The sequence below is a fragment of the Bombyx mori genome, chromosome 8 (assembly GCF_030269925.1).
Source record: "Bombyx mori chromosome 8, ASM3026992v2".
NCBI classification, from domain to species: Eukaryota; Metazoa; Arthropoda; class Insecta; order Lepidoptera; family Bombycidae; genus Bombyx; species Bombyx mori.
The window spans coordinates 11,811,573-11,829,103 of NC_085114.1; the positions used below are offsets into that span (position 1 = coordinate 11,811,573).

The 17,531-nt window shown below is 35.7% G+C and overlaps 1 protein-coding gene across 1 annotated transcript; it reads left to right on the forward strand.

Annotated features, from left to right (window-relative positions):
• The first annotated feature begins 218 nt into the window (after positions 1-218).
• Positions 219-12,532, forward strand: LOC110386240 (uncharacterized). The gene is made up of 10 exons (XM_021351953.3): positions 219-337; positions 2,621-2,812; positions 3,651-3,765; positions 4,921-4,975; positions 5,839-5,947; positions 6,690-6,828; positions 8,274-8,399; positions 9,667-9,824; positions 11,300-11,439; positions 12,189-12,532. Exons 1-10 carry the CDS (start codon positions 234-236, stop codon positions 12,452-12,454), a joined length of 1,404 nt encoding a protein of 467 aa, XP_021207628.3. The 5' UTR covers positions 219-233; the 3' UTR covers positions 12,455-12,532.
• The last annotated feature ends 4,999 nt before the right edge of the window (positions 12,533-17,531 follow it).

The following is a 17,531-nucleotide window of genomic DNA, read 5'->3' on the forward strand; positions in this document are numbered from 1 at the left end:
ATATAAAATCATCATTTACTATCAATCTATCAAATAAAATGGGACTATTTTGTGTTTGTCTGTTTATACATATTCTTTTTCGAGAGAGATAGTTTTCATTAAGGGTCCACGGTACATAGCTTCATAGCTTAAGAATAAGTTTTCCATTTTAGGCAGATTAGAAAACCAACCATGACCTAAATGACCTACTGGTAAAGTTTTTTTAAATACAGGACTTACTCGCATCGAGAGGGATGGCACAACACGAAATATACAAATCGGGTGGTCACCCCAACCTGATCCCGTCAGGCCTCAATCTTGGAGGACCCCTCATGATGAGAATGAAAGACTCGTTGCTGTGAGTAGCTAATGTAGAATACTTTTACTATTACTATTTACGAACGACGCTTGTGGCTCGGGTGCTCGGATCTTCTCAGTGGGTCTCGATTCCGATCCGGTAGTAGTTTTAATCAGATCTCCGACTCGGCCATGAAAAACTGCGAATGCTATGAAAAAATGTTCAGCTGAAATACAGAATAATATTATTTTTCAATAAAGATAGACAACAAAAAAAAGACAAAAGATTGAAGCAAGTTTTTACTGCATAGACGGGTTATCGGACACATCACAACGTCCATGCCGCCACTTAGCTTGAAATATGATGTCTAAATCTATATTGTCTAAGTTTAAATTCTGTATTATAATGGCTGCCCCGTCCTTCAGAGCGCAACCATAACTGCTTCGCAGCAGAAATAGGAATCGTGGCGTGACCTATCCCTGCCAGCTCACAAGACGCCCTCACAAGCCACCGTTGAATAGATTACGTGTGTAGCGTAAAATTGTAAACCAATTTCCGAAACTCGACAGCAAATGTCACATACATATATGTATACCCAAATACGATCAAATATAGCCTACATACATTCGCGAAGCAGCTGACATTAAGCTGTTAGGTCTACTTCGGAGTCTCCCGAGACGAGGTTCTTCGGGATTTTCCCGGGGATGAGATCCCGTCTTAACATTAGTACGGGTACCAGCTAAGGCGAGACTTTCGGCGCGCACCGCGGTACCGTAAATTTCGTGCAGTCAGTGTGGTGGATGGGGTTTAGTCGGTAGTCGTTCTGCGGGGCAAGTGGTTCGCGCGCCTTTTTCAAGGCGTAGTCTCGTGTGAGAAATTGAGGGAGGTGAAGGACCTCGGTCCTTCTCTTCTCCCCTTCTTCCTCTCAGGAGGCGCCGGAGTCCGACATAACCCGGTCCGTTACCCCCCTTTGAACGGGTATGCGTAAACGGATTCCCAAAAAAAAAAAAAAGTTTACTTCGGAGGCGCTCGGCGTAAGCAAATCCCAACCCTCCTGGATGAGCCCATGCTTGCCCACCTATCATAGTGAAACTGGAAAGGCCTCCGGGCCACCAGTAATACTTTCTTCCTAATAAACAAATAATAACGACCACATATTTTCCTCAACAAAAATTCGACACTCCCATACCATTCGCATACATTCTTGAGCTTAATATTAGTGTATAATTTTTACATAACAAACGATATAGTCGTTCTTACACCCTTTCATACGTCAACAATAAAACCATTGATCATGGTTCTATCTCATTCGGGAATACTCCACGAGCGTTTCTGACCTATTTTTTTTATTGCACATCATTCGGAATTCTTCAGCAGACATTAATAGACCTACGGACTTGCCACGCCACGTGGTTTAACATGATTGACTATTGTTTAAGTTTAATGTATTATAAAATTTCATTTTCATTTGTAATTTTGTTCGTATTTTGGAGACCTTTTTACGAGATTTTTTTACCTCGTGTCGATTTTCGATCAAACCACGCAGACAAATAGCAATTGTATTGAAAGTGAATTAACAATGTTACGTATAAGATTTACTATTTTAGAGTAAAATTTACATCTTTGGTGGCGGGCTTTTTGTGTTTATCACAGACTACACCACTCTGCGTAATGATATTTTAAGGGACAGAGACAGCTTTGGGTATATTAAGAAGAAAAAAACATATTTTTTTATTGCTTAGTTGGGTGGGCGAGCTCAAAGCCCACCTGGTGTTAAGTGGTTACTGGAGCCCATAGACACCTACAACGTAAATGCGCCACCCACCTTGAGCTATAAGTTCTAAGGTCTCAGTATAGTTACATCGGCGAACCCACCCTTCAAACCGAAACGCATTACTGCTACACGGGAGAAATAGGCGGGGTGGTGGTACCTACCCGTGCGGACTCACAAGAGGTCCTACCACCAATGATTACGCAAATTATTATTTTGCGGGTTTGATTTTTATTACACGATGTCATTCCTTCACCGTGGAAGTCAATCGTGAACATTTGTTGAGTACGTAATTCATTAGAAAAATTGGTACCCGTCTGCGGGATTCGAACATCGGTGCATCGCTACATACGAATGCAACGGACATCTTATCCTTTAGGCCACGACGACTTAAATTAGATACTGCCACATACAATTTACGTTCTAATTATACTATTATAGTGTATACATTTATTAGAATAGTCATTTTACAAATCCAAAGCCTATTACCAAGCAGGATTAAAGCGGCTGATGATCTCCACAAAACTTGTATACATTTAAAATTTACTTAGTATATTATTGATAATCCACAGATTTTTTTATCGTTTGAAACTTCGTAACGACACCGAATTTCGGGTCAACTACTTACGTACAGATTTTGTGAACATGACCTTAATCGGAAGACTGAATTTACATGATCTCCACTTGATTGGTGCATACGATCGATCACCAACTTACAAGGATCCCAGCGTGTTATTCTACGCTCCTACATTCGGACAAGTCGAGTAAGATCACATCACGGTTTCTTTAAAATGAATTAGTTTGCCCCTCGTCAAACCAGTGTGTAAAGAGGTTTGTAGCGGCTTAATTGTGTTCTAAACATTGCGAAAGTTTATAAATGATGTTATGCACTATTGGCTAAAAGTTCACCCTTCATTTCCAATTAAGTACATTTAGGTTTTAAGCGAATCTTAAATAAAGTAGTAAAATATGTATTGTACATTCGGAATGTTACCGTGCAATTTAAAATGGTCCTTAGTGACATAGTCTATAGTGATAGTCGGTAACAGTAGTAATTCCAATGCACTTTGACGTGAACTTCCAAAGTAAATATGTGTAACATTTCAATGTGTAAATATAACATATTTTGATATGTGATTTTCTTTTGGGTCATAAAGAAATAATTATACTACCTATATCTTGAGGGTAGGTGAAGCATAGAGTTGAACTAACTAAAGCCCCTTTGAGGTAGAAATCATCGGAGACAACGGAGCAAGGTTGAGTTTCCTATAAAAAAATATCATCTACTATGACATGTTTTTTATATGTATAAATTATTACCGGGGCAACTTCATCCTTTTAAGAAACACTTAACACGGCACGCAAATAATATTTATAATACACATTAGCTGTAAGAAAATATATATACACAAACAGTGAATGAAATTTTATGAATCAATTAAACCGAAACAAATTTCTATGAAACTCTATAAATAAAAAAAGAAACTTAAAAAACTCATCTTCCGTTTAAAATTAACGACGACGCATTAATTTTGGCATCCCAGATTATTCGAGCGTTTCCTCAATATATCATTTTATATTTCCCCTTGTGACTTTTTATAGGTTTCTCCTGAAGAACGTGCAATATAACATGGAAGGTCGACTAAGGTTGATCATGAACAGACTCACAATCGAACTGATAATATCAGAATTATTAGTCGAAGATATCCTGATGACGGTAGTTAATCGTTTCAAAATTCGTAAATACTAGTTTCCTCTTTGAAAAATCATTTCCATTAAATTTGGTTAATTTGATTTTCTCTATGCTCTTATCCCAATAGTGGGGCTAGTACAATATGTTGTATGTCTTCGATCGACCGCTTTTCCTGTAACGATATCCTTTGTAACAATAGGCCGTGGATCGGCCAGTCAGGGTAAGAAACGACATGAGGCGCGAACTGGACGACAGACGAAATAAATTGAAAAATAGACCGCCTTCCACCATTTTTTACAACTTCGTGGGTGGTTTTCTTACTTGTAGCTTCTGTTTGCGCACGCTTAAGAACAAGATAGGCTACCATAGCCATATACCATAACCATTCGAAGTCGTCGTGGCCTAATGAAGTCGTCGTGGCCTAAAGGATAAGACGTCCGGTGCATTCGTATGAAGCGATGCACCGGTGTTCGAATCCCGCAGGCGGGTACCAATTTTTCTAATGAAATACGTACTCAAGAAATGTTAACGATTGACTTCCACGGTGAAGGAATAACATCGTGTAATAAAAATGAAACCCGCAAAATTATAATTTGCGTAATTACTGGTGGTAAGACCTCTTGGGAGTCCACACGGGTAGGTACCACCACCCCGCCTATTTCCGCCGTGAAGCAGTAATGCGTTTCGGTTCGAAGGGTGGGGTAGCCGTTGTAACTATACTGAGACCTTAGAACTTATATCTCGAGGTGGGTGGCGCATTTACGTTGTAGATGTCTATGGGCTCCAGTAACCACTTAACATCAGGTAGAGCGCATGAGAGGCGCGGACATTAGCTTTTAAGCTATTGAACTGAAATTTTGGTCGCCATTGCCGAAACCGGCTTTGAACCATGATCTGGGTAAGAATTAGCGAGAGAGTTGAGTTTGAAAACCAGAAGGCTACAAAAAAAGGGTACGATCGTAATTTATTAGTCTTTTAATTAATTATTCGAATGATTAATAGAACTATCATTTCAATGATTTCCAAAGAATTTTCCGTAATACATTGTTTTACAAAAAAAAAAGTCGTGATATTTTAAAAATTATAGATGAGGAACAATATAATGTCGATTATATCTTATTAGATTTCAATTAAGAGTAAAAACAAAATAATACATTATTTTATTCTTAACTATTTCAGTATCAAAGCAAAGATAATACAGAGGAACCGGTACGACTACCGAAAGCGAACATGGGTATGACTAAACTTTTTTTTGAAATGAGTAAAGGCATTAGGGTCAATTCCCACTGAAAGAGCAGCGGCCGGCAGCGTCTTTTTGAGGCAAAATATTACAAACTATTTTGAATCTTATCTACGTGATTAAAAAGTTCATAGTCATTTGAAGGCAAAGGAGGGGTAGCGTGGCGTCGCGAGGCTGCACGAGCCTTCTACCCTTGCGGCGCCGCGCTCAGTCACTTGCTCTTACGGCCGCTGCGCGCCGCTGCTCTTTCAGTAGGAATTGACCCTTAATTAGTTTTCAGCCACATTTATAAACAATATGCCGAAAAAAACTCTAGGCAAGCTTCTTTTCATTCTCAGTTTTGTGACGCCGATTGTCAAATGAAAAAAAGCATGTAGTCTTTATTTAAAATTTACTTCCGAAATACTAGATAAATAATACTACAGATTCTAGATATATTTTAAAAAGGGGGGCAGTAAAGAAATAAAACGTACGGAATTAAGACTATTTGGAAGTCAACGTTCCATTTGTATAACATTAAATTAACGATATGAACTATATCATCAAGGCATATCAGACTGCTTCGTTATCCGAATGGTTTTAGATTCTCAGTACCTCGAGGTTCGATTTAAATCGAAATACAACCATAATCGTTGACACCTCAACAATTTAGACTCATTTTATCAGTAATTGACTTCAAAATAACGGGTACTTCCAATTTTGTATTAATAACAGCTCTCACACCTCGTCATAAATACTAAAATCGGTCGACAAATAACAAAAATGGTATTTAACTATTTGCCTCCTAATGTATTTATAATTAATGTTATTATATAGCTTTTATTATGGATATATTTTTGTTGAACATTTTGTTGCAGAGCAATTCCTTCACAAACTGAAGATAGATTTGGACAAGTGGCTGAAAGATTATTTCAACAACTATTTGTCGCACAAAAAATTTGTTGAAAGCCAAAACGTTCCACTTCAGTATGAACGATTGTTTTCTTTTCTTTTTCAATTATAGCTCAACGTTTATTTTTGCTTGTAGCTTTCTACTTATTCTTTAATATCGTAGTTGGATAGGCAATATCTCGTTTACACACAAGTCCAGTCCAGTCCTCAGTACTCAATAATGCAGCATGTTTCTTCTAGTTCAAGTCCTCTTGTCGCAAACAGGCGGAGGCATTCACGTGATGTCTGTTGTCTCCGGTAACTACTCAACACCAGGTAGTTTATGAGCTCGTTCAGACATCTATGCAACAATGACAAAAGTTGCAATGGCCTAAAGGATAAGACGTCCGGTGCATTCGTATCTAGCGATACACCGGTGTTCGAATCCCGCAGGCGGGTACCAATTTTTCTAATGAAATACGTACTTAACGAATATTCATGATGGACTTCCACGGTGAAGGATTAACATCGTGTAATGAACATCAAACCCGCAAAATAATAATTTGCGTAATTACTGGTGGTAGGACGTCTTGTGAGTCCGCACGGGTAGGTATCACAACTTGGCCTATTTCTGCCGTGAAGCAGTAATGCGTTTCGGTTTGAAGGGTTCCTATGGGCTCCAGTAACCATTAAACACCAGGTGGGCTATGAGCTCGTTCACCCATCTAGGCAATAAAAAAAAATAAAAAATAAAAAAGTCCTCCATCGCTACCTGCAAAACTTATCTTTTCGAATATCTTAACTTTGATACGTTCAAGCTTCATTTACTTAATAACAGGCGATCGGAAAAAGATAAGGCAGTAAAGTTGAATGAATACGCAGACTCTGCGGTTAATTTGCTTAAAAGACGGATCCGTGAAGTTGGTGCCAGCTCCGTGCGATTACCACAATTCACTATATTTGCTAATCAGTACATGGTAAGTTCTGCAAAATAGTTTTAAATTTTTCCTAATAAATAATATGTAAAAAGTAAGTAAGTAATAATAAGGTAGACTCTAGTATCACTTTCTCTGAATTGTGCTTGTTCGAACAATGTTGACGCATCTAACATTGACAGCTCTTATTAATTAATACTCCTGAATGAAAGAGACTAAATATCAAAATATGTACCACTTTCATAGTTCATTTTAATACACAATAATTTCTGGAATAAGACAGAATAATACATTTCAATACCGATTCATGAAAATCGCGATTCTTCGGTCAACACTATTCAATTCTTATTCGTATATAGTTCGAAACTATTTCGATTATGCTCCAAAACCTTTTTATATTACCGGTCGCCAATAGCGACGAAAGGAAAAAGAATGTTCCGGAAAGGAATTACAAAAATAAAAAGTAAAAACATCAGTTTACTGTAAAAGGTATTGGTCAACTCTAGAAGTAAATTTAATAATAGAAAAGGTCGTTATTCTCAATGCACACATAGCAACCGTTTAACCAGCAGAGTCTATTCATTTAAAATATATTGTTCTACAATTTTGGTACCCAATTATGAAACTAATTTTGCGGAATAATCTAGACAATTCGTATTCGTATATAGAATCGAAACTATCTCGATTATGCTCCAAAACCTTTTTATTTTACCGGTCGCCAGTAGCAACGAAAGGAAAAAGAATATTCCGGAAAGGAATTATAAAAATAAAAAGTAAAGCCATCAGTTTACTGTGAAAGGTTGTATTGGTCAACTGTAGAAGTAAATTTAATAATAGAAAAAGTCGTTATCCTCAATGCACACATAGCAATCGTTTAACCAGCAGAGTCTATTCATTTAAAATGCATTGTTCTACAATTTTGGTACCCAATTCTAAAGTAATTGTGCGGAATAATCTAGACATTTAACTAGTAAAACAAGGTCACGCTTCGCTGTGACTATCTCTCACTGTTTATAAAACATATTATTGAAACTAGTCGGAAGTCGACTATCGCACGTTGATGGTACTGTATACCAACTTTGTTACAATCGGGTGAACGATTTAAGAATCTATGCACATCTGCATAGAGAACATTTCCCGAGAATCAAGACAGATGGAGAGGGTGATTCTCACACTAAAAATCACGTTCAAACGTTCTACGACATTTACGTGTTTATTTTTTTTTTCACTGCTCGCTGCATTCGTCTTACATTGCCGGTCGATAAAACACCTACTAAAATATCAAATATGTCTTATCTTTAGCCTACTTAATGAATTTGGCATTTGCATTGGTGTACCAGTTTATATTCGTGTCAACTTTGGGATTGCTTTGGGATTACACCTTATATAAACATAGCTCACGTCTTATTATTATATAACTGGTTACAGCATACAACTAACGATTGTGATGAGAATATTGTAAAACTTAATCGTTCTTATTTTCTTAGCAAATTAAATTAAAAGATGGAATTTTGCGCGGCTTGGACAGTATGTACAGACGATCGGTCGCTACCGGCAGAAGGGACAACAAATTGAGGAAGGTTGACCTCATCGTCGGTTTTAGTAATCTAAAGGTCTGGTATATTGATATTTCATACAAAACAATATTATTCTTTTATTATTAGGTACTAGACTTACATGTAGAGTTGTACTGATGAACTTATCCAGTATTTTAGGTATTTCTGAACCCAATCTTTTGACATTTTTATTTGTTAATTTCTTCAACGAACTTATTATTATGTACATAAATACCGACAAGTATATAACTTATCGTAATTACTTCTAGCTGACTGTTCCTTAACGGGTCTATATAAATTGGTTGCACATTTCTGCTACGAATGAGTCATGTGTTCGATTTTAAGGGAGTAACAGCGCTTATAAAATAATGTGTCGCATTCGCAATGTCTATGGATTCTGTCATTACGGATCCTCTTGATCCATTAACGGTGCATTTAGGTACCACAAGCACCGGTCACCGTCCTCGTTGCTTGCGACGAAGGGCTCGATGAGCAAAATAACCTATAGACACAGCCCACTGAGTTTCTCGCCGGATCTTCTCAGTGGGTCGTGGTTCCGACCCGGTGGTATATTCTGCGAAGCACTGCTTTTGCTAGGGTCAGTGTTAGCATCCCTCTGCTTTGAGCCTCGTGAGATCACCTACTAGCTAAGGTTACGCTGAAATAGCCTCTCAAGGCTATCAGCTTAGGCAGGGGAAAAAAAGGATTCAGGTAACCGTTTTACACCAGCGTGCTTAGTGCGAGTTATTTAACGTTCTCGATAGCGTAAAAGCTAACCCAAATTTCCAACGTTCCAACTCCATACAAATTCGAGTTAACTTTTTCGCTATCGAGAACGTTAAAAAACTCGCACTAAGCACACAGGTAAGCCCTGAAACACAGTATGGTAAACAAATAATAAATGTTAAAAAACATTTAGTCAATTAAATTAATATTATGAAAATCCTTTCAATATTTATACTAAAGATTAATTTTGTTAGAAACCCACTAAGTAGACCTATTGAGGGTTACAGGAAACCACTGAATGCGGACAGTGCTGGTCCGATCATTATGGCGAACATAGAAAGCCGCGTGTTCGGCAGTTTACATAATTGAGATGTCAGTAGCAATATTAAGGTTTTGTGAATTATTTAAAAAATAAATATTTTAAACTGGCTATAATTTTTATAAGCGTTATAGGTTTACAAAGAGAATTAAATGGAAGCTGTTTCTTTCCATTCCCCTGAATTTGTTTCGTCCTATTTAATAATTCGATTTTCGAATAAGTCTAATCGCTTTTGTGACGCATTTCATTATGAAGACTCAAACTCTACGTACATTTCAGGTCATGTACACATACCAGGCTATTTTATCTTCAGAAGTCAAGACATTAAGTGGAATTATGGTGTTGACGGCGGATGAGCTGACTGCACATCTTGGTATTACTCTGCTGAAAGAACCGGAAACAGTAGACTTGACCTTCGATTTTATGCATCAATTGAAGTATGTAGCTTTCGAGACAATTAGTACTTTTTTTTTGCATTATTTAAACAATTTAGTTAAAATGACTATTAATTTATTAAGCTTTATCCCCCTGATTTCAAACTCAAAAAAATTATTATATCTAGAAACTTCCCTAAAATATTTTCTTACACAATCTTTAGCATCAATTACTTTTTTATTTATAGTTTTAATTAAATTTAGTTTATGATTTTTTTTATATAAATAGTATTAGTTCGATTATAATAAATTCCTGATTATTAATAAAAATAGGGTGAGCACCATTTCATAAGTTAATTATTTTTAAAGCACCTAATTTAAAATTACTATTTCAAATAATATCAACTTTAATCATCACTGTTGTTTAATTACCCTCAATTGTCATAACGTCTGAATCATTTGCTAGTCATTATATATTTTATGAGTAATAAAGATATTCACATTCGTGATATTCAAACCGTACAGAGAGAATTTTACTTCAAATGAACATCAAAACTTTTGTTTCAAACTGCGGTAGAGGTATTTTTTTATAATGATGAAAGTAGTTCGTTTTTATCGTCGCATCAATCTCCAAATGATGTAATATCTTAAACTGAAAACCAAAATCAGTGTCTTTGACAGTTCTAATAACCTACAACTCTAATGTTCGATTAATGATAGATAAAAGTGTCATTAAGACTTAAAAGACTCATTTAAATACTTTATTACAACTTTAAAAAATAAGGAGCTTAGTAAATTTTAGATAAAAGAGTCTCCAGCACATGTAGCGATGGGTCGCGATTCCGATCCGGTAGTAGATTCATTCGCAAAGCAATTGCTCTTGAGTTGTTAGGTCTCCTTCGGAGGCGCTCGGGCAGTTGTTAGCAAATCCCACCCCTCCTGGCTGAGCATTTGCTCGCCCACTTGTCCTGGTGAAACTAGAAAGGCCTTCGGGCCACCAGTAATCTTTCAATTATAAAAAAAAAAAACAAATAGCGCCCATATGCAATAATTACCCTAGCGCCCTCTAGTAAACGCGTGGTCAAAATGGAATATGTACAAATGTACGCCCCACTGAGTTACTCGCCGGATCTTCTCGTGATTCCGATCCAGTGGTTAATTCTTCGAAGCACTGCTCTAGGTAGGGCCAGTATTAGCAAACTCTCTCAGGTTGAGCCCAGTGAGCTCACCTAGTAGTCCTAGTAACCAATACATGGCTCGAATACTCGTAGTACTTTCAATTTCAATTTTTCGGGCACCCAGCGGTCGCGTGCAACGCACACCTTTCACCATAGGCAAAGCCTCCTCTGACTGTGGAACTGATTTTAGAAAAATATCCTTTTTTCGCTAATTCATGCATATAATATGTACTTCGAAACTGTTCGTGCACTGTGTCTTGAACGTCGCATTTGTTACCTACCTTTGTTTCATATTAAGCCCGTAATTTAAATTAACCATCGTGTCTCAACGTTGCTAAAATGAAATCCATAACATTTCAGACCGGAATCGCTGACAATAGAAGGGCCCGCAAACAGAATGATAGCGAATTTCAAACATCTACTCGAACATCACATTATAGCTCTAATGTCTAATACTCTGCTACACAATATAAAGATGTTGAGCACACTGCCGAGATGCGGTAAGCTACTTAAGTACGACCATAATCTTTGGTAAAGCCGTTTGTTCATCGGCTTATAAATACAGCCGCAGACTCAATAACCACGCTTTTGTTATTATGCAACGGCGGGATCCTAAACGTAATTAATTTTTTTAATTTCATTTTATTGTACCGGCAACAGATGGAACTTGCCAACGCTGTAGACCCATCATCGTTTTTTTAATTTTCTCGCTAAAACTTTCATGACAATTGCCGCAAAGCAATCATTGTCCCATTAAAAACGGAATTCGACAGTTATTTCAAATCAATTGAGATTTATTTACAACTCTATTTGAGCAGTAGTAGCACTTATGGCATCTACAGCGTAAATGCCGCCACCCATCTTGAGATATGAGTTCTATGGTCTCAGTATAGTTACAACGGCTGCCCCGCCCTTCAAACCGAAACGCATTACTGTTTCACGGCAGAAATAGGCAGGGTGGTGGTGGCTACCCGTGCGGGCTCAGAAGAGGTCCTACCACCAATAATTACGCAAATTAAAATTTGCGGGTTTGATTTTTATTACACGATGTTATTCCTTCACCATGGAAGTCAATCGTGAAGATTTTTTAAGTACGTATTTCATTAGAAAAATTGGTACCCGCCTGCGGGATTCGAACACCGCTGCAGCCCTAAATACGAATGCACCGGACGTCTTATCCTTTAGGCCACGACGACTTTCATTTGAAATTAGTTACAAATATTTTCTATTGATTGTTCTATGATTTTAGTGCCATCGTTTTTCGGACAAGCAGATCGAAGCAATACCAGTGCGTCAGATTTAGAAAACAACCAGTCTCATGAAAATAATTTGATGGACGTCATATCAAATGAAAATGACACGGGAGAATACGCTAATAAAGAAGAAAAATCGAATGAAAAGCAAAAAACAAAATATAAAAAAAGATCACTCAGTAAAGAAATCGAGAAATATACAACTGAATCTAGTTATGAAGAATCGATAGTGTTGGAGTCCACGGAAGAATTAGGCGCCTGAGAAATCGAGCGTTTAAATATTCACTATACTTACGTGAAATAGTTGCAATAATAAAATAAAGCTTTTTTTTAAAGTTAATTTTTATTTTTAATTCACCTTTACAAAATTTTATCGTTTACCACACTAAGAATATTTCTGTGAGAGATGTTCCCTAAGACAAAAAGAGAGAATATCATTGCTGGAAATTTCTGATGATGTGATTGACATGAAAAAGGATTTTACTAAACTTAGGCCAACCAGACGAGATAATAAACGTAAACAAGCGGACCGTTACTGAGTTACATTGCGATAGCGAGGGATTATTATCTCTGTCCTTATCACTCGTACGCGCAGTTATGGCGTCAGTTGGTCGACAACAGCTGTCGTTGTGTGTTTCGTGGTAGGAAAGCACTGAGTACCGCAGTTGTCAACATTTGGTCCGCCATTTTGTGAACAAGTTCATTCCTGTTTGGATTGCGTTCGAAGTGATACATATTTTTTCGTTCCCGTATTTACTTGGTCTGTTGTTGTTATTATTCCGTTTTTGTTAGTTTTATTTTTGATTTTTGCTGTTATTGTGAGTATTTAGTTGTTGATTTTAATTATGGAATCACAGCCTGGCGGCTCTAAAATGAATTCACCACGCAAAAAGCGTCAAAAGGTAAGTTAATTTATTAATTCATTTGTACTTGAACCACTACCATAATTTTGATTTTTAAAGTTCCGTACCAAAAGATTCTTTTTTATATAATAAGTAATAAGAAAATAGTCTAAAATTTACCATTCCTCACCATTTTTTTTTTATTTACAGCGGACGTATTTTACATCGAATGAAAAAGGAATGGTCGTTAATGTGCACAAATACGTGAAGCAAACTTGGCCTACAGATGAATATCCGTACAAAACACGTTTAATGGAGAAAACAGCGAGCATTTTGGGCATCGGTGTCGCTTCCGTATATAGAATAATAAAAGAATATGCAACTGTGCTGCTGATAAATGGCGAAATTGTGTGGATCATGTTATAAAAGTCGAGGACAATTTTTATAGCAATATTGACAACATGATTGATAATACAATAGATAGTTTTATCATAAACACAGCTGACTCGGACTCTTCCGATGAATCATCTTTGTCTAGTACAGATGACAGCGATTAAAATTCGAACTTTGTAATAATTTATTTAAATAAAAATGTTTTTTACTCCTGAAACTTTGTTTACATGTTTTATCTCGTCTGGTTGGCCTTACTTTATTATATTTATTGATGTGCACGCAATGTATAAGATAATTAAAAGTCAACTGGCCATTACCCGCGACTTCGCCCACGTGGTCAAGGAAAAATAGCAGTGTAGTTTCCCGTAGAAATTAAATTTTAATTTTCGGGTTAAAATGTAGCCCATGTCACACGCCTGACCTAAAACTATCGCTTTAAAATCATATTAATCTCTTGCTTCGTTTTGACATAAAAAAAGTAGGTATAAACAATATTATTATTATTATATAAATAGTATTATTATTCGCCAATAGATGTCGGGAAGAGTTGATTATTGAAAACACGAATAAAACAACATTTTCTGAAAATAAATCGTAGCTAGATCGGTTTATCGCCCCCAAAATCCCCTGTATACTAAATTTTATGAAAATCGTTGTAGCCGTTTCCGAGATTCAGATTATATATATATTATTATACAAGAATTGCTCGTTTAAAGGTATAAGATTGTAATAAATTACATACATTACAAATATGCTCTTATCAGTAATATGTAACGGTAACAGTACTCCCTAAGTCCTTAAGTCGCCCAGTCTTTATGTCGTGTCTTATCCTTTTACCATTTAACCATAGAAGTTAGAAGATTCTGTACGATTCATGACATGGTACATAGAAGTTGAACCTACTTTTTGTCGGTTTTATAGATTACAAACTAACTACTACAAATTATTCCTTAATCAACATAACACACGTTCAACTAAGACGATTTTCTACGAAAAAGTGTATAAATATCGAAATGGGAATGCGATTTTCTACATCCAACTTAGTGGAAGTAGTAGAAGTTGAGATGATCTATTTTTGAATTGTTTGAGCACCTATGTAGAAAACTATACAGATACAAATGTCAATTCAATAACTCACGTCACATAAAAGTCAAATAAACAGGACTCAAATGACAGAATATCAAACACCGAAATCACTGATCATTGGGCATACACATGGTATACTTCAGTGTCATTGGCACAAGCAAACAATACATAACTGTTTTGGTTTCTATAACGGTTCAGGAAAAATGAAGGGATTGAAGTCATCTGTCAAGTGTATGATGATTAATTAATTGCACATGCCACAAATGTGGAAAAATAAAGCAAAAAAGCCGCTGGACGTAACTTTTCGGGATCCTCCAAAAAGTCCACTGAAAAAGTCTCAGTAAATGACCAACATTTTACTGACATTATATTTAATCACATATCATCTCATCTCATCATTTTATTTCACTTCATATTATAATTTTTCATATTATATAAAAAAACTAGCTGACAGCTGATAAATAAAAGACCTAAACTTTTGTATAAAATAAACTTAAAACAAACAAAAGAAATCCGTCCGACGGGGGATACATCAAAGGAAAAACAAAATTCTTATTTTTATTTAATTCCGAACATTTTCATTCATTTCTCTACCTTTTTAAACCTTCTCTGGACTTCCACAAATAATTCAAGACCAAAATTAGCCAAATCAGTCCAGTCGCTCTCGAGACTAACGAACAGCACGGCTGTGAAATATCAAAACCCAGTATCTGCATAAAACTAAATTTTACAGGAGAGCCGAAAAACAATTTCATATCTTTGACATCGTGCCGTTTCAATAATATTAGTCGTACCTTCTTGAGATTGATTGCAAAATTTGAGGTACATAACAGGCTTTATAAAAAAGTAGATTTCATGCGTCTATCACAAAAGATGTACGTAGAGGAGCAGTTACTAATAAAAAGATTGTTTTCTTAGATCAAACTTTTTGAGTGTGACAATTTCAAAACCTAGTAAGATCACTTGCTTTGTTTTCATTTAGGTCTGAATTTACTGAGTGGGAACTAAATGCAATTTTATAAACATAGTAAGAAAAAACAGAATAAAACAACATAAATATGGGCAGAAATAAGCAGTTTTAATGAAAAAGAAAAAAAAACACATAATCGGAAACCAAACACTATTTGTTCACAGTAAAAAATCAAAAAATAATCACTCAAAATATTTGAAAACAGTCAAATAAAAATAAATTATTCGGTTAATAATAATTGTCCACTAGAAACTAAATTAACTGGATTATTATTAATCGGTACACTTTGCCAAAACTTCTTCTCCAAAACTTCTGTTCATTGGCATAAGCTAAATAAAGTTGTTACTATGCCTTCCTTTTTACTTTCGTTAATGCCTCTTGGAATATTTTTTAAGGTTGGCATGATCAAGGGATTGTGTTTTTTAATAAGAAAATCCAACTCGGAATACGGAGATTCAAAATCATTCCTATAAAACATATTACGGCACCCTTTTACAAATATTACTTCAACCAAAGAACTAAGCAAAAAATTATTAATGGGAACAAGGTCATCATTGCGTCGCGGTATGCGTTTCTTTTTTACCCACTCATACGATTTTTGGAATTCGATAACTTCAATATGCGATCTGCAACCCAAAATTACATTCTTATAGTCTTCAAAATCGTACACAGCACTTTTGTTTTTAATCTGCCTCTCCATATTGCCATGAACTCCATCAGCTGACATACGTGTGTGATCTTTAGTTAGGTAGATATTACAAAACTTTCTAAATTGAAAAACCCAGAGCTTATTATAGTAACAAGTGATGTAAAGAGGATCCAATTTTTTTTTTGAGCTGTGCAATTATCACACCACAATATCAAATGATTAAAATCTCTTTCTTTTTCGATCATTGCTGAAATTGCATTAACAATGTCATGAGCATCTCGTCAATAGGCTTCATGCCATAGAATACAAATACTATTAACATTAGTTTTCTTTCTGATTGGTGCAAATGTCAAGTTGAAAGTTATCATTCTACTCAAGAAAAACGATTCTTTGACTTTAGGCATGTCGGGTAACAACATAACTTTTTGTAAATCCATCGAATAGTATCTCACAGAGGAAGTATTTTCTAGGGAGGCATCTTCTTGATACTTTTGTATTGCTTTACTTGCTTTAACTTTGTGATCCCCGTATGCAGTTTTAACATCCTCTGGAATAATTGCACCTTCATTTACTTTATGTCGTAGTAGGTTGTAATTTTGGAAAACAAAAAACTTTGACAATAATAAAACACACTGAAGCGTACTTACATTTTACCATGTTGTTCTTTTAAAGCATTCAAGATCAATTTCGACCTATTTTTACTCATTTTATAGACAAAAACACGAACGACGTGCAACGATTTTCTCACTTACTAAAGTTTCGCGGGAGTTTTGACGTTTATTTCAACCATTTCATTGACTTAGTATCTGCATGAATCATTTTAAATCCAAGTAACTACAAGCACTTATTAGGTTTTTAAAATGGTTGATGTTATATACTATGTTCTAATCTTGTAATTTTTGCATTTTGAAAACGTTTACTGTAGATACTAGGTTTCCGACTTTGTGTAACTTCGTTTTTTACAAAATTTTTGGGGTTTTTGCTATCCTAGTATGTGGAGAATGGTCTACAAAGTCGAAAAATGCAAAAACACACTTTTTTTTTAATTTGTCAGATACTAGGTTTTGAAATTGGACAGCAATTAATTTTTGTATATATAGATAAATATTTTCGCATGATAGTATGTATGAACTTGTAATAAAATCTCTTTGGCTATACAATTTGTATCTGGCTGGTTTTAGTATCATTAAAAGTTGAAATTTTAAAGAAGATAATTCCAAATTCGAGTTAAGAAAATGTGTGATTTCTATTTATTTTTCGTACTGTCAAGATGAGTGAATCTAATGAAGAAATTCGATACATTTTAAAATTTTACTACAAAAAAGGTAAAAAAGCAACGCAAGCCGTGAAAAATATTTGCGATGGTTATGGACCTAGTGCAGTGTCTGTGAGAGTAGCA